The sequence below is a fragment of the Spodoptera frugiperda genome, chromosome 12 (genome assembly GCF_023101765.2).
Source record: "Spodoptera frugiperda isolate SF20-4 chromosome 12, AGI-APGP_CSIRO_Sfru_2.0, whole genome shotgun sequence".
Classification (NCBI taxonomy): Eukaryota; Metazoa; Arthropoda; class Insecta; order Lepidoptera; family Noctuidae; genus Spodoptera; species Spodoptera frugiperda.
Genome location: NC_064223.1, coordinates 842924 through 867956, shown reverse-complemented (window position 1 = coordinate 867956; position 25033 = coordinate 842924). Strand labels below are relative to the sequence as shown.

The window sequence follows — 25033 nt, the reverse complement described above, 5'->3', positions numbered from 1 at the left end:
ATATCTTCTGTTTTAGTTGTATAGAGGTCTATAGGTGATGCAAAAATGGAAAATATTGTGTTTGATATTTTTATTATGGGACAAGCCCGCCACAACCTTCCAAAACCGCTGCAACTCCTGTAAGACAGGATCCAGAGCAGACACAAACATGAAAACCCCGGAACCCTGAAGTCCGGCGCGTCTCAGGGACATGAATAACTGTTTCGGATCCCGCAACGAACGCAACGAAATAAATCAGAAGATTGAAGGGGCTTAAAGTCAGCATTATGAGCAAATGCTTGTCCACAGACAAGATCTTCTATTTTTGTTGAGTGACGTGGACTAATAAGGCTCGGCTCGGATCAATAGTGATTTTTGTCAATGAATAGATTTTCGCTTATGAGAATTCCTTACCGATAAAGTTCCATGTTCAGAGTCAGGCAGGTTATCAGACAGGTCTCCAGAGGAGGGAGTGCCCCAAGCCTCCTCCCCGCTCGCCCCGCTTCCCTCCCCTGTCTCACCAGTACCCTCCTCTGTACCGATGGTGGACTTCCAGTCACTCACACCGAGACACCTGGTAACATCACATTTAGTCAGGTGGAGTTAATTTTGAGTTTTTGACTAGATACATAAATAGATTGACTATTAAATTTGACTAAATAATTCTATTTAAATATTAATTGATTACAGTATTATAAAAATATATCGTATCTAGGTTTTTCAGCTATAAAATGATTAACATTTTTATAGTAAACTACAGTTACATACATTGTACAATTCTAGTTACAAAATATTTCAATAAATTTTAGGTACTACTTCAATTACAAGAAAATTTTAAGTACTTTCAAATACATTCTATACAATGACGTTTTAATATTGTTTTCTCAAGTAAAAACTTAACATCTATTTTGCCTAAGTGTTCGTATTTCACTGTTTAGTAAAAACTAGCTCGTTAGACGAAATACTTAAATTATTCTAGCACCAAAAACAATTGTTTCTAAGTTAGCAAAAATACAATAATTCTTCTTTGACTAATATGTTATCTATTTGTATATTCTAATACAGAATATTTAGCTCTAGTAGCTTAAAAGTTTCAAAACCATTAATTAATTTATTAAAAAGATAATCAATTCAAAAACACTACAGTTTACACCCACACATACTCATCGTCCGCTCTCTTTTCTCCATCGAGTTGATTTCCACCTATTTCGGGAAAAATATTGTTAAAAGAAATGATATAAACCCTGTCCAAATCAATGCTAATACATGTGATATAAAAAAAAAAAAAAAAAAATATAGTAATGCCTCATAGTCTGCATATAATTGAAACAAAGATCGAACTGGGTATTAATACTGCAATTACGAATACAAGTTAAAATGAAACGTAAATCGTCAGCTTTTTCTAAAATAAAAACATATCGAGTGTCTTTTATTTTTTTACGTACTTACCTATTTTATATTTGATTTCAGCATTTTACATTTAAATCATGTAAGAAATCTTTGAGAGTCCAGATAGATACGTTTCAGTAATTTATTTGCATCTGGGTCAACCCAAAATGTTACCCAACAAACATGGTCGTCGGTCTGTTTTTGTAACTCGGATGTTCATGTGAATGATGATGATTATTTGCTCTTAAAGAATACAACTCTCATACCTTTCTAAGAAGGAGGGCTGTTTGTGTGCTATAGACGTGTTGGGGACACTCTCAGTATAACTGAAGATGTTCATCTTTTCCACCACGAAGGAGCCAGCTCGCGCCGTCCAACCCATTATCCCACCAGCGGCTCCGCTCACTGAGGTAACAAAAAGGTACATGTTAAAAAAAATTAAAGAAAATTAGGCCACTAACAAACCCATAGAATAACTCGGAATTATTTGTAAGAAGTAAATTTAATAATACTTGTACTAAATGCTTGAAAAGTTAGGATAGCTTGCCATGTGACTTTAAATAATGTACCTGGGTTATTGTAAGCTTTAGAAGTTTCTGGCTCTTGTGATGTCAGTCTTACGTTACCATCGTCAGTCTCATCGGACGGCAGCCTCTCCAGGCTTGACATTGTGCCATATCTTAAACAACATTAGTAGTCATTATAACAACAGTGACTGATTCTAACTACGCACTCTAATTGTTATCATATCACCTTTTGAGCGTCACATAAGGCAGGTCATCTGGAACGTCAGGGGAATCTGGGGACTCATCTACAAGGTCATCCTGCAACATAATAATCAGCTCAGTAACCACGATCAAAGTCAACAGGAATCCAAACAACTCCTTAAAAGAGAACTCACAGTCTTATTAGTGGAATTAAAGTCGGGCGTTGGTGGAACAACAGCTATGTTAGGAACAGGAGACTCTGACTTGACTGAGCCAAGGCTACCTGGTCTAGAACGAGGGTTGTTCAAACTCGTCGCCGAACCCCGTTTGAACGGTTCTACTCTCATCAAATGCGCCGCAGGATTGATGGCCGATAGACCCATCAACATTAAAGGTCCTAACTCTAAATCTTCATCAGACCCAGCGTCAGTATTATTAGCATTCACATCTTCCATTCTTTCAGTCTTCTTTGTTATATCCCCGTTCATTTTACTGACTGCTGAAATACCCATTCTAGGGGACCGTCTGAGACCTCTCTCTATTTTGAAGTCAGGTTCATCTTCGTGTATTGAATCGTCTTCAAGGAATACCGAAGATGTCTTCAGACAAGAACCAATGTTCTCCCTCTTAGTAACAATATTCATGCCTAAAACTTTATTAAGTACGTTTTCAGCCTTTTGTCTCGTGATCTGTTCTTTCCTGGCGGACGCTGGCGACGGGTAGTTGGTTGTGGCAGTTTTAGTTTTTGTTAAAGTTATACTCTCGACGCATTTCACTTCGTTCAAGTATTTCTCTTGAGCAATGACGCATTGGACCTGATTGGCGATGTTCGAGTTGGACATTCTTAAATCATTAGAACTAGAGTTAAAGACCATGGAACTACAAGTGGTGTGGCTAGTTGACAATGGACTGTTTCGACTACTGGACGAAGGACTTGGCGATCTTATCGAGTTGTCTTTCCTTAATTCTAACTGACTCTTCGTATGCATGGAATGGACGCTTCTGCTTAGAATTGGGGAATCGGTTTTTAGTTCGTAGGACGTTGATTTTAGCATTCTTTGGCTTTGTTCTATTGAGTCTATGACCTTTTTGGCTGCTCTGGGACCATCTTCTGGACGTAATTTTATGGCGTTCTTACGTTCTAAGTGGGAGAAGTTTCTTGGTTTGCGGTTTCCGCAGTGAGCACTACATGGACTGGTGGAACTTTTGTTAGAGTTTGAGTTTTGGGGCGACGCCTCGGTTTTTGGTTTGGCAGGTATCACCGGTGGCTCCTTTTGGGACACTAAGGGACTATTTGGCTTGGACAAACACTTTTTGTGGCACTGTCTGCAGACGGGTATCGTGTCTACTACCACTGGGCTTGTCCTTACCGTAATCTGGAACAAAAGGTGCGAATACAATAGAATGCAAATGTCTTATTCCATATTGCCGTTAGTATTACATACTTGACTTCCAGAATTGCTACTTTTAGACGGACTTCGATCGTTTTCCTTCTTGTCGCCGGGCGACGTTCCTTTAGCTTCGTGACTCGAAACAAGATCGGCTACTTCTAGAAGATTAAGCTCTTTGGACCGTTTTCTCAGTTCTTCTACGCTCCACATCTGGAAGCATTGTTTAAGTGTAACTTGTGAACTATTTGTAGTTACAATTGATTAAATACAAGTTATATGTATATGTATTTCTTCGTTTATTTCTTCTAAGTTTTTATGTTTACTCTACTTACCTCCATATCAGGTTCAGGAGGATCTAGTTCCTCAGCTTCAGGTAGTTGTGTCATCCACCTCTGCAGATGTAGAGTGGACCCTCTGCTCCTAGTACTCCTGGCTCCCTCCGTGGCACTCCCAGCCCCTCCTGTCTGCGTCTCCACTGAACTGCGTCGCGTCTACAATATTTTTACAGAATTGTCTATCGTTTCTTGCAATTACATTTTGATATAAAACTTGATCAAAGTTTTTATCTTTAATTTAATGGTATTTTAAATAATTTATTTCTGTTTTGTGGATATTTGGTGATCTGATTCGATATTTAGTAGTTATATCGTTTTACTTACCCTCAAAGTAGAGCAATTTAATTGGGGTTAATATCGAAATCCATAACGTTTATTTTGCATAGGTATGTAGATAAATATAACATAATTAAATACAATTTTACGCAAGTTACATTAAGTAACCTATTTCATTTGTACACTTTTAGTGGCTTTAAAAGGGGAAAATTGACATCCCCTGCCTTGCGCGAGGCGAGAGGGAGTGTCAGACTCTTACTGACTAAAAACCACCACGTTTCTATTCATGCCTTTCGAGTAGGAGCTGCAGTAACCCGTTAGGCAGTCTACAGCGCCACAAGTTTTAGTAGCTAGGATATATTTCCTTATTTTTTACTGAATTTACGTAGTATACAATACTTCATCTTCACTTACTCTTTTCGTTGACTGTACCAATGATATCATAATTTAATCATCAATAGACCAATTGTGTGCAAAATTGATTTTCGCAATTTGTGTTATAAGTCCTATGTAATCAGGGGTGTGTCTATTGCCATATATACTGGATACAATTCCAGACGCCGTGCTAATATTGCGAAAATATCGAAAAACCGAAAAATGCCCAGTAATTCTGTTCCCAACCCGGGAATCGAACCCGAGACCCGACCAACGAGGCAGGCAGTAATTTTTATATCTACCACCATAATTATTTAAAAGTAATGTATAGTCTGGAAACTATTCTCACTAATTTTATTTGACACTGTAATTTTAAGTAGAATCTAATATAATTTAGTAAATACATGCTTTAATTCATCCAATGTGTGCAAATATACAGAGAAAAATGGTAGATGTTTCGTAAACTAATTAATTTAAAACATATTCGTTAGCGTCGCAAAGTTCGAGGATCTTAACCAGTTTCAAATAAAAAGAAATATGTATTCGCCATTGACAAAATCACTTTATTTACGGATAGTAAGAAATATTCTGCTCCGATCTAAACATAAACATCCAAATTTTATATTATTTAATCCATTAATATGTGATGAAGAAAACGGAACTATAAGTAAAATGCTTTCTCAAAATTATAACTTTCTCGACGTACTATCTATATTAGACTATATTAAAAATTTACACACAGCCAAAGACATCGAAAATTATCTGATTCTAACTACGTAGATTTGTAAAAAAAGAAATTTATTTATACACATACAAAAATTTTCCCGGGAAACGTTTAGGTTATGTGAACATTTTGCGATGCTAGCGACACAATATTACGATCGTCTAAATCGTCAGTTACAATAACATCTGCAGTTACATGAGTATAACAATCTATGTGTTCATTTATAACACTAATAAATAAAAAAGCATCAAATAAATCAGTCACATTTAACATCGACTACCATTTTTCTTTGTAAATATATTTATATCTAATGGCGATGAACATCTCAACATAAGAAGCATTGATCAAATCATAATGCTCTAATTGTGCAATGATGGCAACTACATGATTGATTTCGCGAAGCAGATCGCCAAATATCCACATGACCTGTACAATTATACCTATGTACAGATATACATTGTGAAGTGTCTGTACATACAACGTCAACATTTATTAGCTAATTGTTCCAGTACACAGATGCAGGAATCAAAGAGTACAGAGTGCGCCGACCAAACAACTCCCAAAAATAATGAAGCACTTTTGAATTTCTTAAGAAAAGGACGGAAGACTTAAGCAAACTTGGTATCGAAAGAAGTGTAATGTATTGTACACGAATCTTCACTATTGGTACCCTATAGTTACATTTGACACTGATTTTCTATTTAGTAAATATTGGCATACACATTTTCGATTATACTAAAGCGATTTTGTAAAATACCCAATCGTGAATTCAGTTCTGTGATAAGTAAATTTTCTTTATTACCCGGTCGCATCATAAGTAGGGCATCAGACTTACAAATTATTTCTCTAATATAATCAAAATACCGAGATTTCTTTAATACTGCTAATGTTCGAAAATATGTCTCTCAAAATTTTGTTACCACAACCTTAATCTCGACTATAAGCGATTTTTATAACAATCCAACAAACTCGCCTGACTACGCGGCGAAAGCTTTCGACTCCTTCTCCTAAACACCGGCTAAACATGACTACTAGAACACACCATTCAAAGGTTTCTTACAAAAACCTTATCTCCGATTTCTGCGATACCGGGGCAAGCAGGATTCGGCTAGCTCCGGATCGGACTCCGCGGATCAAAGTTCCAGATAGGCCGGCGGGGTCGGCCGCTCGGGCAGGGCCACCCGCTGCAGGAGGGGATCGTCGGGCAGGAAGATGCGCTCCTCGACAGCGTGCTTGTACGAGGGGTCCACATCCAAATCTGCTAGAGCTAAATCAGCTTCGAAGGATTCCCATCTGCAGGGTGAAGCTTCTGAATAATCTTCGCCACCATCTGGCGTTAATTGGGCACTGGGAGAAGTATGAGGCTCATCGTTCTTTTCAATGCTTGACGATGAGACGAAATGGGAAGAGAACGTTTGCGATTCTGCTGGAGAGAGATTAGCAGAAGGCGTTTCAGGGGTGGGAGCGGTTCTCCAAACCGTGCTAAGGGGACCTCGGACGGGTTGTGGAGTGGGAGAGTCTGAACTCGTCCTGACGTCGAAACTGACTCTAACTTCCTTCTCTGGACGTTCTTCCACGAGCATGTTGAGGTGCGACCGGTAGGAGCTGGCCGGCAGCAGTGCCAGGCTGGAGTGGCGTTGGATGCTGGACGCGGATACCTGGCGTTGTTGCGAGTCCAGCGTGGCGAGGGAGAACGTCAGCTGAGGGTCGGGAGAGTCAAGTGGTGAGCCGAGTGGAGTCCCTGACATCGTGTGAGCGCGGTAACTGGAAAAATAGAAGATTGTAATTAGTTAAAGAATTAATTGCTATATACATTTTTAGCCAGTCTACTTCGTCAAGTATAAAATTTATAAATTAGTTGACTTACATTTGCCTCTGCAGTAAGCTTTGCCATACAGCCTTGAGGTCTATGGAAGGAGCTCGCAGCACGACAGTTCTTGTTCTAGCTGGTGTGCGCGGGGAACACGACACTAAAGGAGACTCGCCGCCCGCACGACCCAGGATCAGACGGAATTCTGTCGCTGTAAAAAGTACAAGATTTGTTAAAGACAACGAACCTTAGAGAAGATAAGGAAATCTAATCGAAGCTTATAGTGAACATTTCATTTTTTTTTTCTTTTTAAAAAATGTTGCCCCACACTAGGATTTTCTCCTGTGTCGTGGGTGCGTTTACAAACATACAAGTTCACATACACATCACGCCCAGACCCGGAACAACAATCTGTGGATCACACAAAGAGTTGTTCCGTGCGGGAATCGAACCCGCGACACGTTGCACGGCGGCCCGTTGCCCAGCCACCGCGCCAACCGTGCCGTCGAACATTATATAAACGATAGGCCAGTGTCTTCAACAAACCTTTCTTCCTAACATTGAACTGTGCTTCGGAGACGGTTCCCAAGGCTACTGGTTCTTCTGTGACGAACAGTACTCGGTCCCTTGACACAGTGGCGAAGAGTAGCAAGTCACTGAACAGCAGCGCCCAGTACGGTCGGATGGCGCGACCTTCTACCCTGGAGAGTTCACCGCCGAAGATCCATTGACGACCTGCCGTGCTTAGCACGAATGGCTGAAAGAAGATTGTGTGATAGATTAGTATGTCACAGGTATGCCATAGGTATGTCATAGGTATGTCATAGGTATGTCATAGGTATGTCATAGGTATGTCATAGGTATGTCATAGGTATGTCATAGGTATGTATGTCATAGGTATGTCACAGGTATGTCATAGGTATGCCATAGGTATGTCATAGGTATGCCACAGGTATGTCATAGGTATGGCAAAGGTAAAAAAGACAGTTGGAAGGTATCTAGTACTTCACTGTTTGCCATAGCATGATAACGTTTCATTTACTCACCTTACACCTAGTGAACACGAGACGACTCTCCAGATCGGCAACTGACAGCAGCGGCTTGCCATCTCCAGCGAGACCCATCAGACCTGAACCAGCTGTCACGTCTTGGTAACCGCTCTGGAATAGAGTCACCATTTCAGTAGACATTATGAGTAATGAAATACTTTTGTGGAACCAAATTACAAGGAGTGTAACAGTGTACTCGACTAAAATGCTAGCGTAGTGCGAACAAGACATGAGAGAGAGTTTTCTCTCGTATACAACAGATTATTCTGTTTAGATTAGCATAAGAGTAACAAGACCCCACAATAACTCCATGATTACCTGTAGCTGTTCGACAATGACTTGAAGCTGCTTCTTCTCCAGCTGGTCATATGGTCCTGCTCCATTAGCAGCCGCCGCAGCCCTCATCAGTCGCAGCAGCTCTCGGAACTGCTCCAACGGTTTGTGGACTAGCGACGTGATATCAGGTCTTCTTCGTGGTATCGGTGGACTCGTACAGAATCGGGAGAAAGCCCCGCTTGGGTCTTTTGATTTTTTTACCTGTTCAAAGTTGAATATTTAATTTTAGACTCTATATGTGTGACAGTTAGTTTACTTTTTGAAATACGAACCAGAACACAATCAGCTCGTTTGAGGCCAAGGCAGTACTTCTTATAAAGGCTAAGGAACACAGGGGTCTTCTGAAGGTAGACGGCGACCACAGTCGACGTTTGGATCTCTCCATCATCCTGCACCACTTGGTCCAGGATGTCTTCGGATAGTCTGAAGATCTAGAAGTGGATTGTTGACCATTAAAAATCCTATGTAATGCAATTACTGAGTATAAGATTTAGGGTTGAACCCATTCGAAGTTGTAATATACAGAAATATTTATTTATTTTGAGTTGAAAATGTGGATGTATTAAAAACTAGAATTGGAACGTATTAAAAACTGTTTACAAAACCTTGAATTTTTATTTATTTAGGAGATTATAGTTATGATCTATATCGTCTTAATGAAGGCTTACCTCTTCAATATTTTGGAACAGCAGCTGATGGTCATTAGGGGCTATAAGGTCTGCTCTCTCAGCCAGTGGGGATACGAATCTGACCAGACCGAATTGCAGGCAGGTTCCATAATGCTGTTCCCTGGCAACCACCGCTAGGAGAGCTCGCTTTCTGCCGTCCGTTGCTAGCCCTGGGGTCTGATGGTTATTGGTTTTGTCAGTTGCTGGTATTTCTCAACAAAGGTCTAATGATTGGTGGATATATACGTAAACTGTTGTCTGACTAATTTAGGAGTTATACACAAATATTATACTAAATGCTGAAGTTTTGTGTATATGAGTGGTTGATAATGCTTTAATGAATGATTATACCTATATTTTTTCCATACCTAATTACCTACTATTGAACTCGACACTTGAAATAATTAATACATTTAGTTTTGTCACTTTTCTTTTTTTTATACTTAATAGGATGGCGTTTAGATGTCAGAAGATGTTAGGTGAAGATGCCAACCAAATTATACTGTACCTACTAAACTTAGTGGAATAAACTTTATAGTAATTTTATCTTGGTGCTTCTTTCTCTCCGCATTCCTACATCATCTATAGGTGTACGAACTGAACAGTCTATCATTCCACTCTCGCCACTCCTTCACAATCTTGATACTTATTTCTTACGATTCTTTCATTATATGTGTGTATTGTCACGGCTTTTATCCTCGAAGGGGTAGGCAGAGGTGCACATTATAGCACATAATGCCACTGTATAAAGTACACCCACTTTTCAAAATTTCTATTATAAGTCCCTGTAATAGGGGTAAGCCTATTTGTCATATACCGGGCAAAATTTCAGACTCCACGATACCACTGAGAAATTTTGAAAAACCGAAATACAGCCCAGAAATACTTTGGCATTCCCACTTGCAACTACATATTTTGATGTAATTTGGTATACTGACAGGGTATGAGTTGACTTGGGTGATGTGGGGTTCCGGACCAGGGCTACTTAAAGGACTCGGGGCCCCTTACAGGTGCAGAAGGTGGCCACAGGGGTAGTTTTAGTGAAGTAAAAATGACACCTTGGTCATTTATTTCCAATAATCTAGACGCCATTTGATGGTTTCACCTCGTTTTAAAAAAGGCTCTAGACTCTCATGACTGCGCATTGCAGTGATTTTTGTATAAGGTATTATTCTTTATCATAGGTGATATTATAGAATATACCCACTGGAAATTACTGTCTACTGGAAGATGATAATGAAAGGAAAGGGTCAAAGGAACAAAACAATAAAAAAATAAACAAAAAAGAAAATTAAAAGCAATAAATTTATTTGCACTTAAAATTATAGAACATAAATTAAAAACGAAATAAAAAAACAACAGGAACCAAAATTTTTGCATTCAATACGACGAATAAAATAAATTAAAAAAAGTAAAGTACAAATACAATAGAAAATTATAAAGTTACAAAAATTAAAATTGTACAAAACACAGCGACGGGTACAGCGTACCCAGGTACAACACGCACGAACTAAGATAATGAAAATAAATTAGAAAAGAAAAGTAAAAATGAAAACTTTAACAAAATAAATATTAACAAAAACAGTGAGCTTAAACGTAACGATTCCCCTTTTAATGATTTTCATCACTTAAATATTAAAGTTAGAATACACGAAGACATACTAGCTAAAGGAGTGTAAACTGCAGATTTTTAAGGAAACAATTCTTAAAATCCTAATAAAAATTTCGACATAAAACATCCTCGAAAGCATTTCAAATAAATAATTTTGATCACTAATTTCTAATTTACGATAAATATTTTCGATCAAAAATCTGCAGTACACATAGGAAATAATGTAATAGCTTAGAAACTAAAATAATGGAATGTATCATGAAGTATTTACAGGAATAGAAGAAAGGAAAAATTAAATTAATAACAAAATGAGCATACACACGACTGTACAATTTAAAAAAGATATTAGACTCCACGCTCCAAGAACATACTAGGTTCATACTAGCACCAAATTCGTTAAATTTTTGTCTCTCAAATACCAAAATAATAAATTCGAATAATGTTTCTAATGGCCAGTCCAAGACACGCAAACTTGTGGTTCAAGATATCTTTGAAGCAAGTCCTAACATTGACATCCAATTTAGGAAAGTTGAAGTTGAAAGTTGTATAGGAGATATGAATCTGTCATATTGGCTTTGCCTCAACTAAACGCTCCATAATATTTAGTAGTTTAGACGACCTAGTTTGCTTTTCTCTTGATAATAAGGTTAATTAAAAGCACAAAATACAGGTAGTTTTTATTGAAGAAGCTGAATCTGATATGTCTATTAAAGAATATAATTAGTACCACCAAGCTTACGTACAAAGAACTGGCCACAAAGATGACTAGTTTCCAAAATGATTTAGATGAAGTGTCAAACGATAATGCCGTTACCGACCTCTTTGGAGAATGTGACTTGGGGCAGGTGGAGCTTGCGTCGGTCCAGGGATTGGCTGGTCGAAGAACAGGCAGTGGGGGGCCGAGCTGCTGTGGCTGGTGAGGCCAGGGCGGTAGTTCGAGGTGACCTTGGGGGTGGAGGGGGCGTAGACTCCGCTGTGGGAATGGTCACCTGAGTCAACCTCGGTCGGATGCCCACTCCATTTGGAGGCACCCGTCTGAATGTTTCTATGTTCAGCATTTGACCTGCTGACCTGGAAATATAAAGGAGGTGTTTAGAATTTAGATGCATAATTCTTTTAGAAAAACTTATATTTAAGTCTTATTTTACTCAATAGCTTCTAAAATCTATTCAACGAAATATTATAAATACGTTTACTCACTTGACAAGGTTCCGGACTTCCTCCTCGTTGGACGTCACCACGTTCTTGTTGCCCACAAACACGAGGTAGTCTCCCGCCCTCAGACCAGCGCGCTCAGCGGAGCCTCCTGCAGCCACCCTCTCGACCCTCGGTGGTCTGGTCCATACGACTGTGAAACCGAAGCCTCCAGCAGTACCACGGATGAGTCTGGAAGTAAGAATAAATAATTTAGCTTTGAACATTACCAAAATAAGGGATAATTATAATTTAAAGTAAAGATTTGAACATGAGAGATCATCAAACATCAACGACATAAATACTCGTACATTAAAGATCACTCAAATGGAAACCCGTGATACGATTAAGAAATATGATCAAAACCATTGCCAGTCCAAGGAAGCGGTCTTAATTTCATTTCTTCCACTTTTTGATTATTTGGATCTTTGCCAAAAACATTTGAGTTGAGAATGTTCCTCATTAGTACGCTTTCTTCTAAATAATGAGCCATGCCGTTAGTTAAGTTAATGTTTATAAAAGAGACGTTGAATTAGTTTCCATTACTATTAGAGTAATTCTAATTCCCTTTGGTGCCCTGTATGAATTTTTATTGCTCATTTGTATGGAATTTTGTGAACACCGTACTATAAGATGATTGTCAAATCGTATATATGTACGTTTATTGATTTTAGTAATGTTATTCGTAGCAGTGATTAAGGTACATATCTGAATCTTTAATGGCGTTTTAAGGATGAACAACAGTTGCTAGATCATACTCACTTCCTTGTGGTAGTAAACGGTGTCCTCCCATTTCTTGGTGCTCGTCTGGGTGCGTTGGGATCTTCAGGAGGGTCCAGCTCCAAGTATCGGAGGAACAGGTGCTCGTCAGCCTCCCTCTGCAGGGCAGCGGCCACCGCCTGCGCTTGGTTTGCTGTTGTTGATGCTGGACCGTTTGTCGATACACCTGGAGATGTGAATTAAGATGATTAAAGTCGTGATTGACTGTTATCATATTACTGTTGTGTTGTATCTTTTCCTTGGTCATTCAAAATTTGTCTGTTTTATATTTATGCTCCTGTTATTATGATAATATCTTTGTACTGACCTTTATCATTATGGTTTTCTTTAGTGCCATCGTTGGTGCTAGTTTCAATGTTGTCTGTAGCCATTTTGTGTGAGTCTCCTTCAGTCAGGCGGTCGTCTCTAACGAATCTGTCATTGGCGTGTGCCGGTGCCGCGTTCTGGCCGCGCCCAGAGCTGTGTTGCAGGAAATATGTGCCGGATATGTCGCAGTTAATTGCATCTTTTATTGGGAACGAGACACATCCTAAAAACTCGCTCCGCCTGTAACAATTGAGAATTTGTTAATAAACCTCTTTTTAACAATCTCTCATCCCCACTGTACTCTGAATCATTAAAGTGGTACAAACTTGTTTCTTGTATTAGTACATAGTAATTACAACAAGTCCTTAGTCGAAATAATCTCATTTGACAAAATTTCCACGAGTAAATAGCGTAGAAACTAAATGTACCATCAACGCACCATTTTGTTCGTTAAAGGTCAATAGAACGTCTCCGAGATGGGAATAATATGTAAATGTACGCAATGGGGTGAAGTCGTTTTGTTTGATAATGGCAAGCTGCCGTCCGCTGTGTACGGACGAAACGATTCACAGTTGGAATTTATTCCTCGAGAACACAGAAGTAAATCTTGATCAAACTTTACATCAAACTGATAAAATGGTAGGTATTACAAATATATGCCAGATTATAATAAAAATGTCACAGAAAATCACAACATCGGTTAGGATAAAGACAATTAAGATCAAAAAGGGAAAGGACATAATATTTTACAGACAGGGTTGATTAAATAAAATATTCCAAGCGTTGGGTTTATAAAGACAAAAACATTAATTGGGTTGACGTTCACTGTTTTTATTTAGTACAATATTAAAAGCCGGGGTGTAATACACATGAGTCATTGGTTAGCTGCCCTTAATGCAGCGAGGGCTCGCCTGACGTGGCCTACATACACACGTTACGTAAGGAGTCATCAATACTCTTTGGTTAATATGAATACTTCCAGTTTTGGGAGAGGCTTTGGTTATTTTGGAGCCCTTTATGTGAAATTCCTTTTATTTTTCTATGTGATTTTCTTGTCTTAGTTTATTTAATATCGTCGTCTTTCTGCGAATTATTAAAGGAAAGACAGTTGTCATATCATTGCCATGTTTCCTCATAGTTATAATTTTCTTCGTGTACTCGTATTTCCTCATCGTTTTCTTTATTTGTTCTTTCATTTATAAAAGCAATTTCATTTAGCTTCAACATTGTTTCAGTATCTGTATCATTCCAATTCTTTATTGCACTCTTCAGTGCACTAGTTTTATAATTATTTCCTTCACTTTATTTAATGCCTTGTTCATACCGATCTCGGTCAATTGGTTCACAGTTGAATTTATTTCTAGTGTAATCAACCCTAGCATGACTACATGGTTTTTATTGGGTGTGCTTGTAAACAGCTGTGCATTAGCATGCACTGTACTGAAATAGCTTTGCGTGTGCTATTTGCATGCACGCCAGGAGAAAGTTCACTCGACCTTGCAGGTTCATCTGATAAATTGTTTCTACATTGTCTGGCAGTGGCGTGAGGGCTTCGTCAGGTTAAAAAGTGAGTTTGAAAACTTCTTGTTGTACATTTTTTATATTGGGAATCATGATAGTGGACGACACATTATGTAGTATGATAGTGATTAAAACTAATGGTCTCTCTGTTCGCATTTTCAGTTTCATATTTTCTGTCAAAAGCTATGTTATAAATGTGCTTTAAAAGAAAATTGCTGTTAGTAGTTAATCTAATAGCACCGACGACAAGTTGTAGAATTACACACCGTTGTCCGTATGTCATTACACACTTAAAACGTATTAAATAATATTGCAGTACTGCCTGTATAGTCCGTAATATCCGTCATTAGGCATCGATTACGAAATTGCTTCACTAACCTCATAAGCTTTGCGAGTTTATATTTCATTAGTAGTTTTATTCTTAACTAATTACAGAGCGAGTTTGCTTCCATATAAGAGATAATGTTATACTTTATAGTAACTAGTGGTTAGATGTGTCATTATGTCCAATAAGGTATTCCTGCTGTTACGTGATGGTATGAAATAGAGCAATGCGCTGAGAAAGTTATTTAAAGGTATAAATATGAAAGTAAATTGCTGAAATAGTTGTACGCGTAAACTTCTGATAGTATCATATTTGTATTTTGTTGAGGGAATAGATTGTATTGTTTAGCTACTGATTGTGTTTATAACGATGGTCAAAGTTTTGTGCCGAGGCAAGAAATTTAGAGTCCTTTTTTTTGAAACCCCTCAAAAACATCATCCTGACTTGGGTGAGGCGAGAGGGAATGTAAGACTCTTACTGACTAAAAACCACCCCGTTCTTACTTCTGTACTTCAAGTCGGAGCTCCGACGAGGACTAAAATTGTGTTTTCAACAGTCCTTAGCCTCGACATCTAAGCCAATAGTCGTAACAATAAAGAAATAAAATCGTTTGTAACCTTACAATTGAAAGAAAACAACATAAAAGTAAAAAGTAACAAACAAGACAAAGTTTTTGATTGATTAATAGAAACACAAACAAAAATATTTAACTTTATTGTTACAAAGGCAGGAATAACTTTTGCCAAAACAATTGGTTACATTATACAACACCGTGTTTATTAAAAACCTCAAAATCTTCAATTATGAATTGGGTAGATGACTAATTTTTTTTGTATGTCCGTGTTGGTTATTTTAAAACATTAGACAAATATTTTTTTTTTTATTATCTTACGGAAACAAATATCTACTTTCGAAGAAAATCCATTTCAAATATCGCTTTATGTAACTTCTAGGTACATTTTATACGTAGAAATGACGTGGTTGCTTCCACTCCTGAACTTTGATTCGTTTCATTTTGTAAAAATAAACGTGTCTTATATTTTTTCTTAATACCTAACAGACGGACTGAATAAAATTTTAATTTTCATACCCCGTCATCATCCCTATTGAAACGTACCAAACATAAATATAGGCATCAAAAATGTATGAAATTGAATATACGAGTAAAATCGATAGCACCTCAATTACGTTGGTCATTAATTGAAACAAATTGCGAGCTGAGATTTGTACGCCATCGGGTAGTCGACAGACTAACTGGAAATATAAATTGATTACGAATATTAATTGGAATGCGACGAGCGAATGAAAATCTGCAACGGATTTTGGTGGAACGTTTTCAATCATTTTAACCGTGTTTGTATTTCTGTTTTTGCTTTAGTGAGAGGTTTTGTGTTTAGAAGAATGGTTGTTTCTATACTTTCTTGTAGAATTTTCCTTGTCATCTGTCTTAATTTAATTTATATTTAAAGTATAACTAACGGTTATTTTTGCACTATCTATACAGTCATGGTTATTTTTAGAGCATTCAGTCTCTGCAAGTGTAGTTTACCAAGCAGAAAATTGTTCGTAATTTTAGGTAACAAAACATTAAAGATGTTGGTCAGTTCTTCAACTCGTAACACAGTAACAAGAGAATGAAAGTTTTGTTCCTGGATTTTATTCGTCCCATTTCTCCTAGGTTCAATAACTTTACTAATCAACACCACAGTAACAATTTACATACAAATGCTGGTTACGTCTAGACATGTTATCGCTGAATTTTTATACACCAGAGGAAAGTGTCCACTCACATGTATTATACTGTTATTCTAGTCTCACGCAATAGCTCTTATTGAAAGGGTATAAAGTTCATATTTGTGTAATACATATTCAACATCTTTATTATCTTCCCTCGCTTTCTTCTCATCAACATTCATTTCTTCTTAACATTCTTGGTCACTTGTTATATAATCTTCAGTTACAACATTTACGCACAACATATATCTATGGGGTTCGTGCAGGGTCTTCCCCTAATCACATAAGCCTCTAAGCATGCAAGGGGCTGTTCCAAAGCCTTTCCTCCCATCCTGTGCATTACATTGGAGTGCATCCATGCGTACTAGGGTGACGGAGACACCAATCGCAAAACTTACGGAGACTGTTGTCACTCTTCTGATATTGTGCTGATGGTCGATTCCGTCATTCTGTCCAAGATATCTGCGGGGAGGCTGTTCTTTCTGGTTCTCTGTTCTGGTGGGTCCCATTCTGGGAGACTGTTCTTTCGGCTGAGCTGGGTGTGGCGGTGCGCGTGCTGATGCGAGCAGTGCTGCCGCGGCGGCGGGTCCTCGCGAGACCGCGTCTGACTCAGCCCCGCGACCGTTTGCGATACGAACGACATCTTTTTTGTCAATTTACTGTAAAATATTAGGCTTTATAGTTCGGGAGGAATAAAGCAGTACCTTTTTGGGTTTTAGAAAGCGTGGTTTAAAATAAAAAGGTTTTTTTGAAGCGGAGGGTTTCTCAAATCGAAGAAATTAGGGGTATTTTTGTAGGTAGCATGTCATTCTTAACAACCTATTCATCTATATAATATTTAAACGAAGATCAGTGAACAAACATAGTTTTCCCTGCAATCAACGAATATATCATCAGTCATTATATACCTTTACTAATTATACAGTCAAACTACTCACTCCATAGCTTTTATACCTGCCCTAGTTACTACTAATGAGACCGAATATATCCAATTAGTACCAATTAACATAAGACTAGATAATCTAGGCCAAATTGATCCAATTATACCTCATTATCCTACAAATGTAACCATGACAATACAACCTGAAATATTATACAACTAGAACTATACACCTAAAAACGTGCTTGAAATTGAAAGTTTCAGTAAAGGAGAAAGTAAAATGGAGTCACGCGATGTAGGTAGGATTAAAATACGGGATTTTCAGTAATATATCACGTTTGGAGTGGGGTTTTGGGATTTAAATGAGCTAGTAGGTTGTAATGAAAATTCTTTAAGTCTTGATTTATGTCTTGTAATCAGTATTTAGTTTGTACTAGCGAATTTTCTTCTGATAGCGCTACAATTTTCTTTTACTCTCTCTCCATCTTTCTCTCTCTTGCTTTCCTCAACATAACTCTAGATTGTTCTCTCTCAATCATTCTAGTCTTTTCTCTTTCCATAACTTTTGTCGCAATACCTAAGATCCAGTTTATGTAGGACAGTTTCCACGGACATAAAAGGCTACTGTTACCTCGGACAGAAATAAACGGACTCCTATTTCCCATTTTATGTGGTCTGAAACTGCCCTTTGTCTCCGTCAAAGGTTGTAAAGGAAAAATGTACAAATCGTCTCACATCACGCGAGCTACGAACACCCTACCCTAATGAATTGGCAATTTATACAAATTACTCTATTGTTTCACTTTATTGAGTGACTTAGTCTAGGTTGCTATGAGGTTCGATTTTTCGGATAGGTAATTTTTTTACGGGATTTGTATAGTTTTTTTGCAATTTTGATTTCATTATCGAAATTATTCATACATGTTTAGTTTAAAAGTTTTTTAACTTTGTCAACATAAGAGGATCATGCATTTTTAAGGAGACAAAATCATCCAATCTCTTCTCTCGCCATGGGCGTGGCGAGTCTTACAGACTAAAAACCACCCCGTTTCTACTCTTGATTTTCGAGCCGGAGTCGGTAGGTAGTCCGCAGTTCCGGATCAAGCATCAGTCTTACTAGGCTCATCTATGGTGGTATGCATGGCTAACATATGTAATTATTAAGCACAAAGACACAAATATATTTAGCACAAAACTCCAAAATAACTGAACTAATAATTCGGATGTTTTCTTTATATTCCATAACAACTTTAATACACTCAAACACAATATTTCCTACGTTTAATGTTGGAGTAACTTTAACAACAACGCTCGACATGTTTTCCCAAAATAAATTTCACTAATGGCGTCATCTCCATACGCAAAGTAATGTGAGTTCTCTTTTGAATATGAAAATTTGTGTGTAGACGTAGACCATGTTTTGGAACACAAACTGCAGACTTATTTAATGGGGCTTGCTAGTTTAATAGTATTTTAAAAATGGTTGTTTGTTACAGGCAAGATTGTAGGATATTTTTCTTGTATAAAAAAGTAAAGGGAGATTAGCGGCGTGTGGTAAAGGTAGAGTGGAATATATTTGTTACTACCTCTACTCTTCTCGCGGGTATAGTAAGCCAACTATCAACTTACTAGTAGCTAGTACAAGTTTGCTTAATGTTTAAGTTTACGTTTGGTTGGTTCATTTCAGCTGGCCAATCAGAGCACCGACCGCGCTCTCGTTTCATTTTCGTTCAACGTAAAGCAAACTCGTATTGATGGGTTTTGAGTTCAGGTTTATCTTAATCAACCTAAGCTAAGCTAAACATACATATTTTAGCAAAAATTCCTTCTTTTATGTAGAGAAGGCCCATAGCCCATTGTTCAGCAGTAGCCTATCCAAATTGTCGAAATATTACGAAAAACAAACCTATTTTACTGTGTGTAGTGCGCATATATTATGTAATACACATATTACACATACTATATATATTTTATATTTAATACAAATGGGAGCAATGAACGCATATATCATTTTATTTACTTATATGCAAGAGTGCGGTTAAGGGCTCTGGTCTCTGGCGTTGTGCCAAAAGTCGTTTGGTGGTTCAGCCATCCTGGATCACAGTGATATTCCAAAAAATTACAAGTGTTACTCAATTTTCGATCTTATCGTTAGAAGGCTTGGGGTGAAAATTGTTCAGCCATCCTGGGTTACAGTACAATATTCCAAAAAATTACAAGTGTTACTCAATTTTGGGTCTTATGGTTAGAAGGCTTGGAGTGAAAATTGGTTGGACGTGAACGTTTGGTATCCGAATTTGTCGACAAGTGAAGTGGATTCGTTATTTGCTAGCTTAAGTCCTTGGGTTTGCTTGTGGTGTCGAGATGGATAATATTTTCAGTAGTGATCTGTGTTAGTCGAGGATAGTATGGGGTCAGGTTGATAAAGCTTTTGTTCTTAGAGGATAATCCGAAGTGTAATTAAAGGCAGCGTTTGTTTTATCTTTGAGTCTTATATAACCGAAATAGGGCAAGTCTATTCGATTTGACTTGATAGTGATGTGTAAAAAAAGAAAATATGCGCGATACAAAACTTAGTTTTCTCCTTCCTTCCCCGTTCCTAACCTCCCTCAATAAATGTACTATCCAACACAAAAATAAATGTTCAAATCGGAGCAGCAGTTCCGGAGATTCACCCGTTCTAAAAAATAAACTTTTCAGCTATATATGTAAAAAAGTATAAAAACATAAAGTATAAATAAGTATAAGAGTATAATATATTATACAACAAAGGAAACAATAAACAAACTGACAAATTAAACTTTAACACAAAAGCAATATTCAGTAGCCTTTGCACTAATAATGGCAGTCATTAACGGTTTGACGAGTGCCATTAACCTTTGCCTTATAAACAGTAACTGGTGGGGTAGTAAAAACGACGCGCGCGCCCTCTGCGTTACGCCATGTTGGCTTTCGGTGGAAATATCGCATTAAATGGTGTAAGCTAACAAGTGGTGCAAGTTCGATGGAAAAATATTGACACAAGGGATGGGCGGTGTGATCTGTTTAGTATGGGGGAGTTTTACTTAGAAAATGTGTTTGGAATACTACTGTATTTTTATATGGATGTATTTGTTGCAGGTTTTATGTTAACCTACCTTAAATAGATGTGGGTGCTTTAGTTAGGCGTGTAACTAAATGGTTCTTGTTTTGACTTCTAACTGCCGCACTCAGAGACATTTAATGATTACTTAAATTATTATTTAGTAACGATTTTGTTCTAAAAAAAATGTAAAATGACTGGGTTTAGTAATCATTAAATGGCTCTGAGTACGTCGGTAAGTCTAAGTAAGTACTGCAAATGATAGTCAGCCATAAGTATCAATAAAAGTCTATTCAATAATATCGATTTGTAAAGCATCGATTAAATATAAAATGCTTTCGGCTCACATTAAGTAATGTTACTCAGCTGCATTTTTTTTGCAACTATACTACTAACTGTATTGATTCCTAACTAAAAAGGGTACACAAAAAAGTGTTTGAACTAACAAAATATTTTACTAAACCCTTTAAAAGTGCTTAAACATTTAATCCCCCACGAATCCCCATCAAACATCCACATCCCTTTGACGGAATCCAATCAAACAGGGAGCCATTAGCTTAGTGGTAAACAAACATAAAATAATTTTTCCCCCAGCAAAGGCATCGCTGCAAACAGCCAGGGTTGGTACACTCTGCCCCTGTTTGCCGCAAAACGAGCTTCAGGGATGTCGATAAAAACTTATCTCGAATTTTGGCAGAATTTATGAATATGCAATGCTTGGTTTTACTTTCTTTTTGTTTATGGTCGGGCGTTGGATTATCTGTGGCGTAAAATGACAGTTGATTTTGTTTAGATTAAAAAAGATTTGTTGTGTTTTTTTTTATTGTATTTTTTTTTACTAAATTCGGTATTTATTAAAAGGTATTTCGCGAAAATCTTTGTCAAAATTAAACATGGCCGAACAAAATAAGTGATTTTTACTTACTTTTCGAGTTTGTTAAAATTTCCGCAAGGATAAATACGGTATGATTACGTAGCTAATCGTGAAATCGAATAACGAGGCGAAATGAAAGAGGACGCTACAATAAACAAAGTCAACAAATTACTTTGTATTTATTGTCGCCGTTCTGTATTTTATTCGCCGGCGTGTATTTTATTTTGCCTCCTTTATTAACAGAGGCCAGAGGGCTAACCTCCGGACTGACAAGTTTGTTTGGTTTGCGACAAAGTATTTTATAATTTATATTAATTAATGACTACTATATCTCTATACTTCTATTTTTGTAACATAAGTAAGTTTTCTTTAAAATTAAATAAAGAATAAGAATGTTTTTTTTAATGTAGAGGCTAATTATTCTATTGAAGTTCTTATTCATAAAATACGATTATGGCGATTTATAATTTTGTTTAAGAACATCTTACAGCTCATCCATAGTCTGCAAATAAAGAATTCCATTTTGAATTTGAAAATATCATAAAATGAAATCTAAACCAATGGTCCAACTTGTATTTTCCATCAAGAATTTAAAAATATTTTCCATATTAATCAAAATGGCTTATCAAGTGAACTAGACGAGACAGCTTTACCTACCAGCTTTGAAAGCTATCTACAATAAAAATACAGCCATTTTAAACCACTGGCAATGGCCTGAATTTGCACGACACGTTAATTAATGAACGTGCCAATAACATTGCCATAATAGTGGCAACCCTGAAATGTTGACACGAATTTTAGTGAAGCATTAGTTGGAAGTTGTTCGCTCAAAAACTTTCTTAATGGTTTCGGGTGATTCGTTTTGTTGCTTTTCCGACTTACACTATGAAATTAGGTTAGTTTTTATTAGGTTTGGATCATTATGACATGTGTTACATGTTAGTAGTTCGTGTTAGGTGTGGCTTTATAATACTAGTCTCTCTGTGTTAGCTGTGCCGCGTTGTGTGTCACGCAATGCTGCTCATAAATATGAGCCCCTAACTTAGCTTGAAACTAGTCGAGTTCTTCGTCAAGCAATTGAGTGAGACAGTAACCAAAATAACCACCTCATATTGTATTCGCTCAAAAGTTTAGCAAAACGTTACTTAGTTTTACACACAGATGTGCGTTTTGCAAAAAATAACAGTTTTAAATTCTAAAGCCTCTACCGTTTTTCACAATTTACAGTTCTTAGAAGCACATAAATTTACAATTAATTAATTAACCAACTGTTTATATAAATCTTTAAAAAAATATATATACACCTACTCTAGTAATTATACAGTTAGGTATATACAGGGGTCCTAAATAAACTGCGCGTTACCCCGGGAGCTAATCCAAGATTTACGGAGCGGTCTTTTTACGGCAGCCCCAAGTGTTTATAGCCTCAAACAGCGAATAACGCCCCCATGAGACCGTCTAGTTACTTATTGATAATATTACGTGTTTTATAGTATTTTTTTCTGCTCCTGGTTTTATTTTCAAGGGCTGTAAATTGTATTGGGTTTACAAAGATACGTAATTCATTATAGTAATGTTATGAGAGTACCTATTTTATGAAATTGCTAGTTTATATAGTTATAGCGGTTTATTTTGTGAAGTTTAAGATTGGGGATGAACAATTTATTGTTTAAACTTTTGATCTAAGAGAAAGTCTTTTAACAATTTGACATCGGGTACAAAATTAAAAGGACTATTTTGAAGAGATATTGGACTACCAATAAAAAATTGCTCATTGCTACTTCATTCCTTTCTTTTGAGTTAAGAATTACCAATGGGTACTTCTTTCATCAACCAATACCTATCCCCATCAGTTACAAAGCTACAAACAACCCAACAAACCATTTTCCACATTCATCGACTGACATGCGATTGCCATAGTCTAGCTACCTATTGCTATCTATTGCTAGCTACCTATTGGCAGTCCGCAGTGAATCGTTCAATGATTTACCGCAATACCTTCGCACAAAGCACTCAGAAGCCACAGACTCAACAATCCGCACGCTCCATTTGTTTCACCTTTTACAATATTCACGGCGAGAATTTTTCAATATGGCTCGAATAACAATGGCGTCTCTAGACCAGAGTGTTTCCGAGGACTGAACAGAGGCTCTTTTATTGAAATAGTCTATTGTCGATGCAGTTGCCAATCGATAGTGTTACTATTGCATTCTCTATTTGATGAAGAAGTAAGCAGTAACCTTAGTACGAGTTTGTTTTACGTTGAACGAAAACGAAACGAGAGTGCGTTCGGCGCTCTTATTGGTAGACGCGAATGAACCAACCAATCAGAGCGCTGAACGCGTTTTCGTTTTCGTTCGAAGTTGAAAGTTGAGTTGTCGTTTAACGTATTGGACTATGGGACCTTTGTTTAGCAATTGACGTCTTCTAGTTAATGTTGATGATGATAATTTCTCTTTAAAATAAGGACTGATGTGTTTCTTTGACTTTATTTACTAAACTAACCATTCTAAGATTCTAAAATAAATTCCAAGTTCTGTTTAACAATCAAACAACACAAAGAACATAGACTCAATCCATCTATTAACTTATAATAAGCAGGTATAAACAGTATAACCAATCCAACTTTGTTTCATATTCGTATGTGCGAAGAAAACTTATTATTTTTATAGTCACGATGAGAACTCTCCAATAGTTTTTCTGCAGCCCTTTAGAACTTCGTGATAGGTCGTTCTATACGTGGAACAATATTTTTATTGCCTTGGCCTTTCGTAACGGTTGTAATTACACGTTTAATTAATACGGTTTCTGTACCCTTAGTACGAGTTTGCTTTACGTTGAACGAAAACGAAATACGAGCGCGTTCAGCGCTCTTATTGGTCGGCGCGAATGAACTAACCAATCAGAGTAAGAACTACGGTTTCCGTTACTTATCGAATGTGTTACTTACTCCATATTAGTGAGAGGGGATCATGTAATTATAATTTTGTGTCGTGTTTTGTTGGTCCAATAGGAGATGGCGGGACGAACTTGACACCCACGATAAGGATAAGAAATCTCTGCATAGAGAGGAGTGGAAGGAGGGTTCCCTACCCTCCTTCCACTTTGCCCTGCAGTGGGACGACCACAGCCAAAAATAATTTTATTTTAAATAAATAAAATTTGTTGGCATGAAGATAGTCCCAATGACAAAAATCCAAACAGATATCTTCTTATATTATAAGCATAAACTTTTAGCCATGGTGTTATTAGAGAGACTGCCAAACGGATATGTTAAATTTCCATTGGAAGTATTCAAGTCTTTGGCTTCAATTTTGAGGCAAAATCCGACTAAAACTATGACCAACCCATTTTTTTTTAATTCAGAAGTGTGCTATGCATAATTTTACTTCTATCTGTACTTCTCTCAAACATATCACCGTCATGGTATCAAGCAGTTATGGTAGATTAAGTTATGACTTAAAAAAATAACTCCAAACACTTCTCAATGCACTTAAAACACGTGTACATTGACACTACCGTATAGTGACACAGAGTTAGAGGTACGGCCTGCCCACTCAGGTTTTAAGGTCGTATTAGTGTCAGGTCATTGCGCACCACCTACAGTCTAACCTAGTCATTATCACTTTCACTGCAGGAGACACTAGATTACTAGGTTTTTGACCTAATAAACCTTATTTCCTGTT

General features: G+C 37.2%; 1 protein-coding gene across 8 annotated transcripts in view; it reads right to left on the bottom strand.

Moving 5' to 3' along the window:
- Positions 1 to 25033, bottom strand: part of LOC118262712 (uncharacterized) — a 62783-nt gene that overhangs the window by 7599 nt on the left and 30151 nt on the right. For 6 of the 8 annotated variants that reach the window (XR_007705808.1, XM_050697577.1, XM_050697578.1 and 3 more), the window contains exons 5-22: positions 12933 to 13171; positions 12608 to 12791; positions 11852 to 12037; positions 11470 to 11722; positions 9040 to 9216; positions 8644 to 8802; positions 8354 to 8572; positions 8033 to 8146; positions 7533 to 7743; positions 7044 to 7197; positions 6835 to 6940; positions 3799 to 3957; positions 3521 to 3676; positions 2270 to 3451; positions 2122 to 2192; positions 1938 to 2047; positions 1635 to 1773; positions 394 to 553 (exon numbers count right to left, since the gene is read on the bottom strand). Coding sequence is in view for 7 of the 8 variants with exons in the window: in XM_050697577.1 (XP_050553534.1) it covers positions 394 to 553; positions 1635 to 1773; positions 1938 to 2047; positions 2122 to 2192; positions 2270 to 3451; positions 3521 to 3676; positions 3799 to 3957; positions 6835 to 6940; positions 7044 to 7197; positions 7533 to 7743; positions 8033 to 8146; positions 8354 to 8572; positions 8644 to 8802; positions 9040 to 9216; positions 11470 to 11722; positions 11852 to 12037; positions 12608 to 12791; positions 12933 to 13171 (3979 nt within the window). In the remaining variant the exon portion in view is untranslated. Of the gene's footprint in view, positions 1 to 393; positions 554 to 1142; positions 1183 to 1634; positions 1774 to 1937; positions 2048 to 2121; positions 2193 to 2269; positions 3452 to 3520; positions 3677 to 3798; positions 3958 to 6834; positions 6941 to 7043; positions 7198 to 7532; positions 7744 to 8032; positions 8147 to 8353; positions 8573 to 8643; positions 8803 to 9039; positions 9217 to 11469; positions 11723 to 11851; positions 12038 to 12607; positions 12792 to 12932; positions 13172 to 25033 lie in introns of those variants that run through there. The other 2 variants (XM_050697583.1, XM_050697580.1) reach the window with 2 other exon arrangements.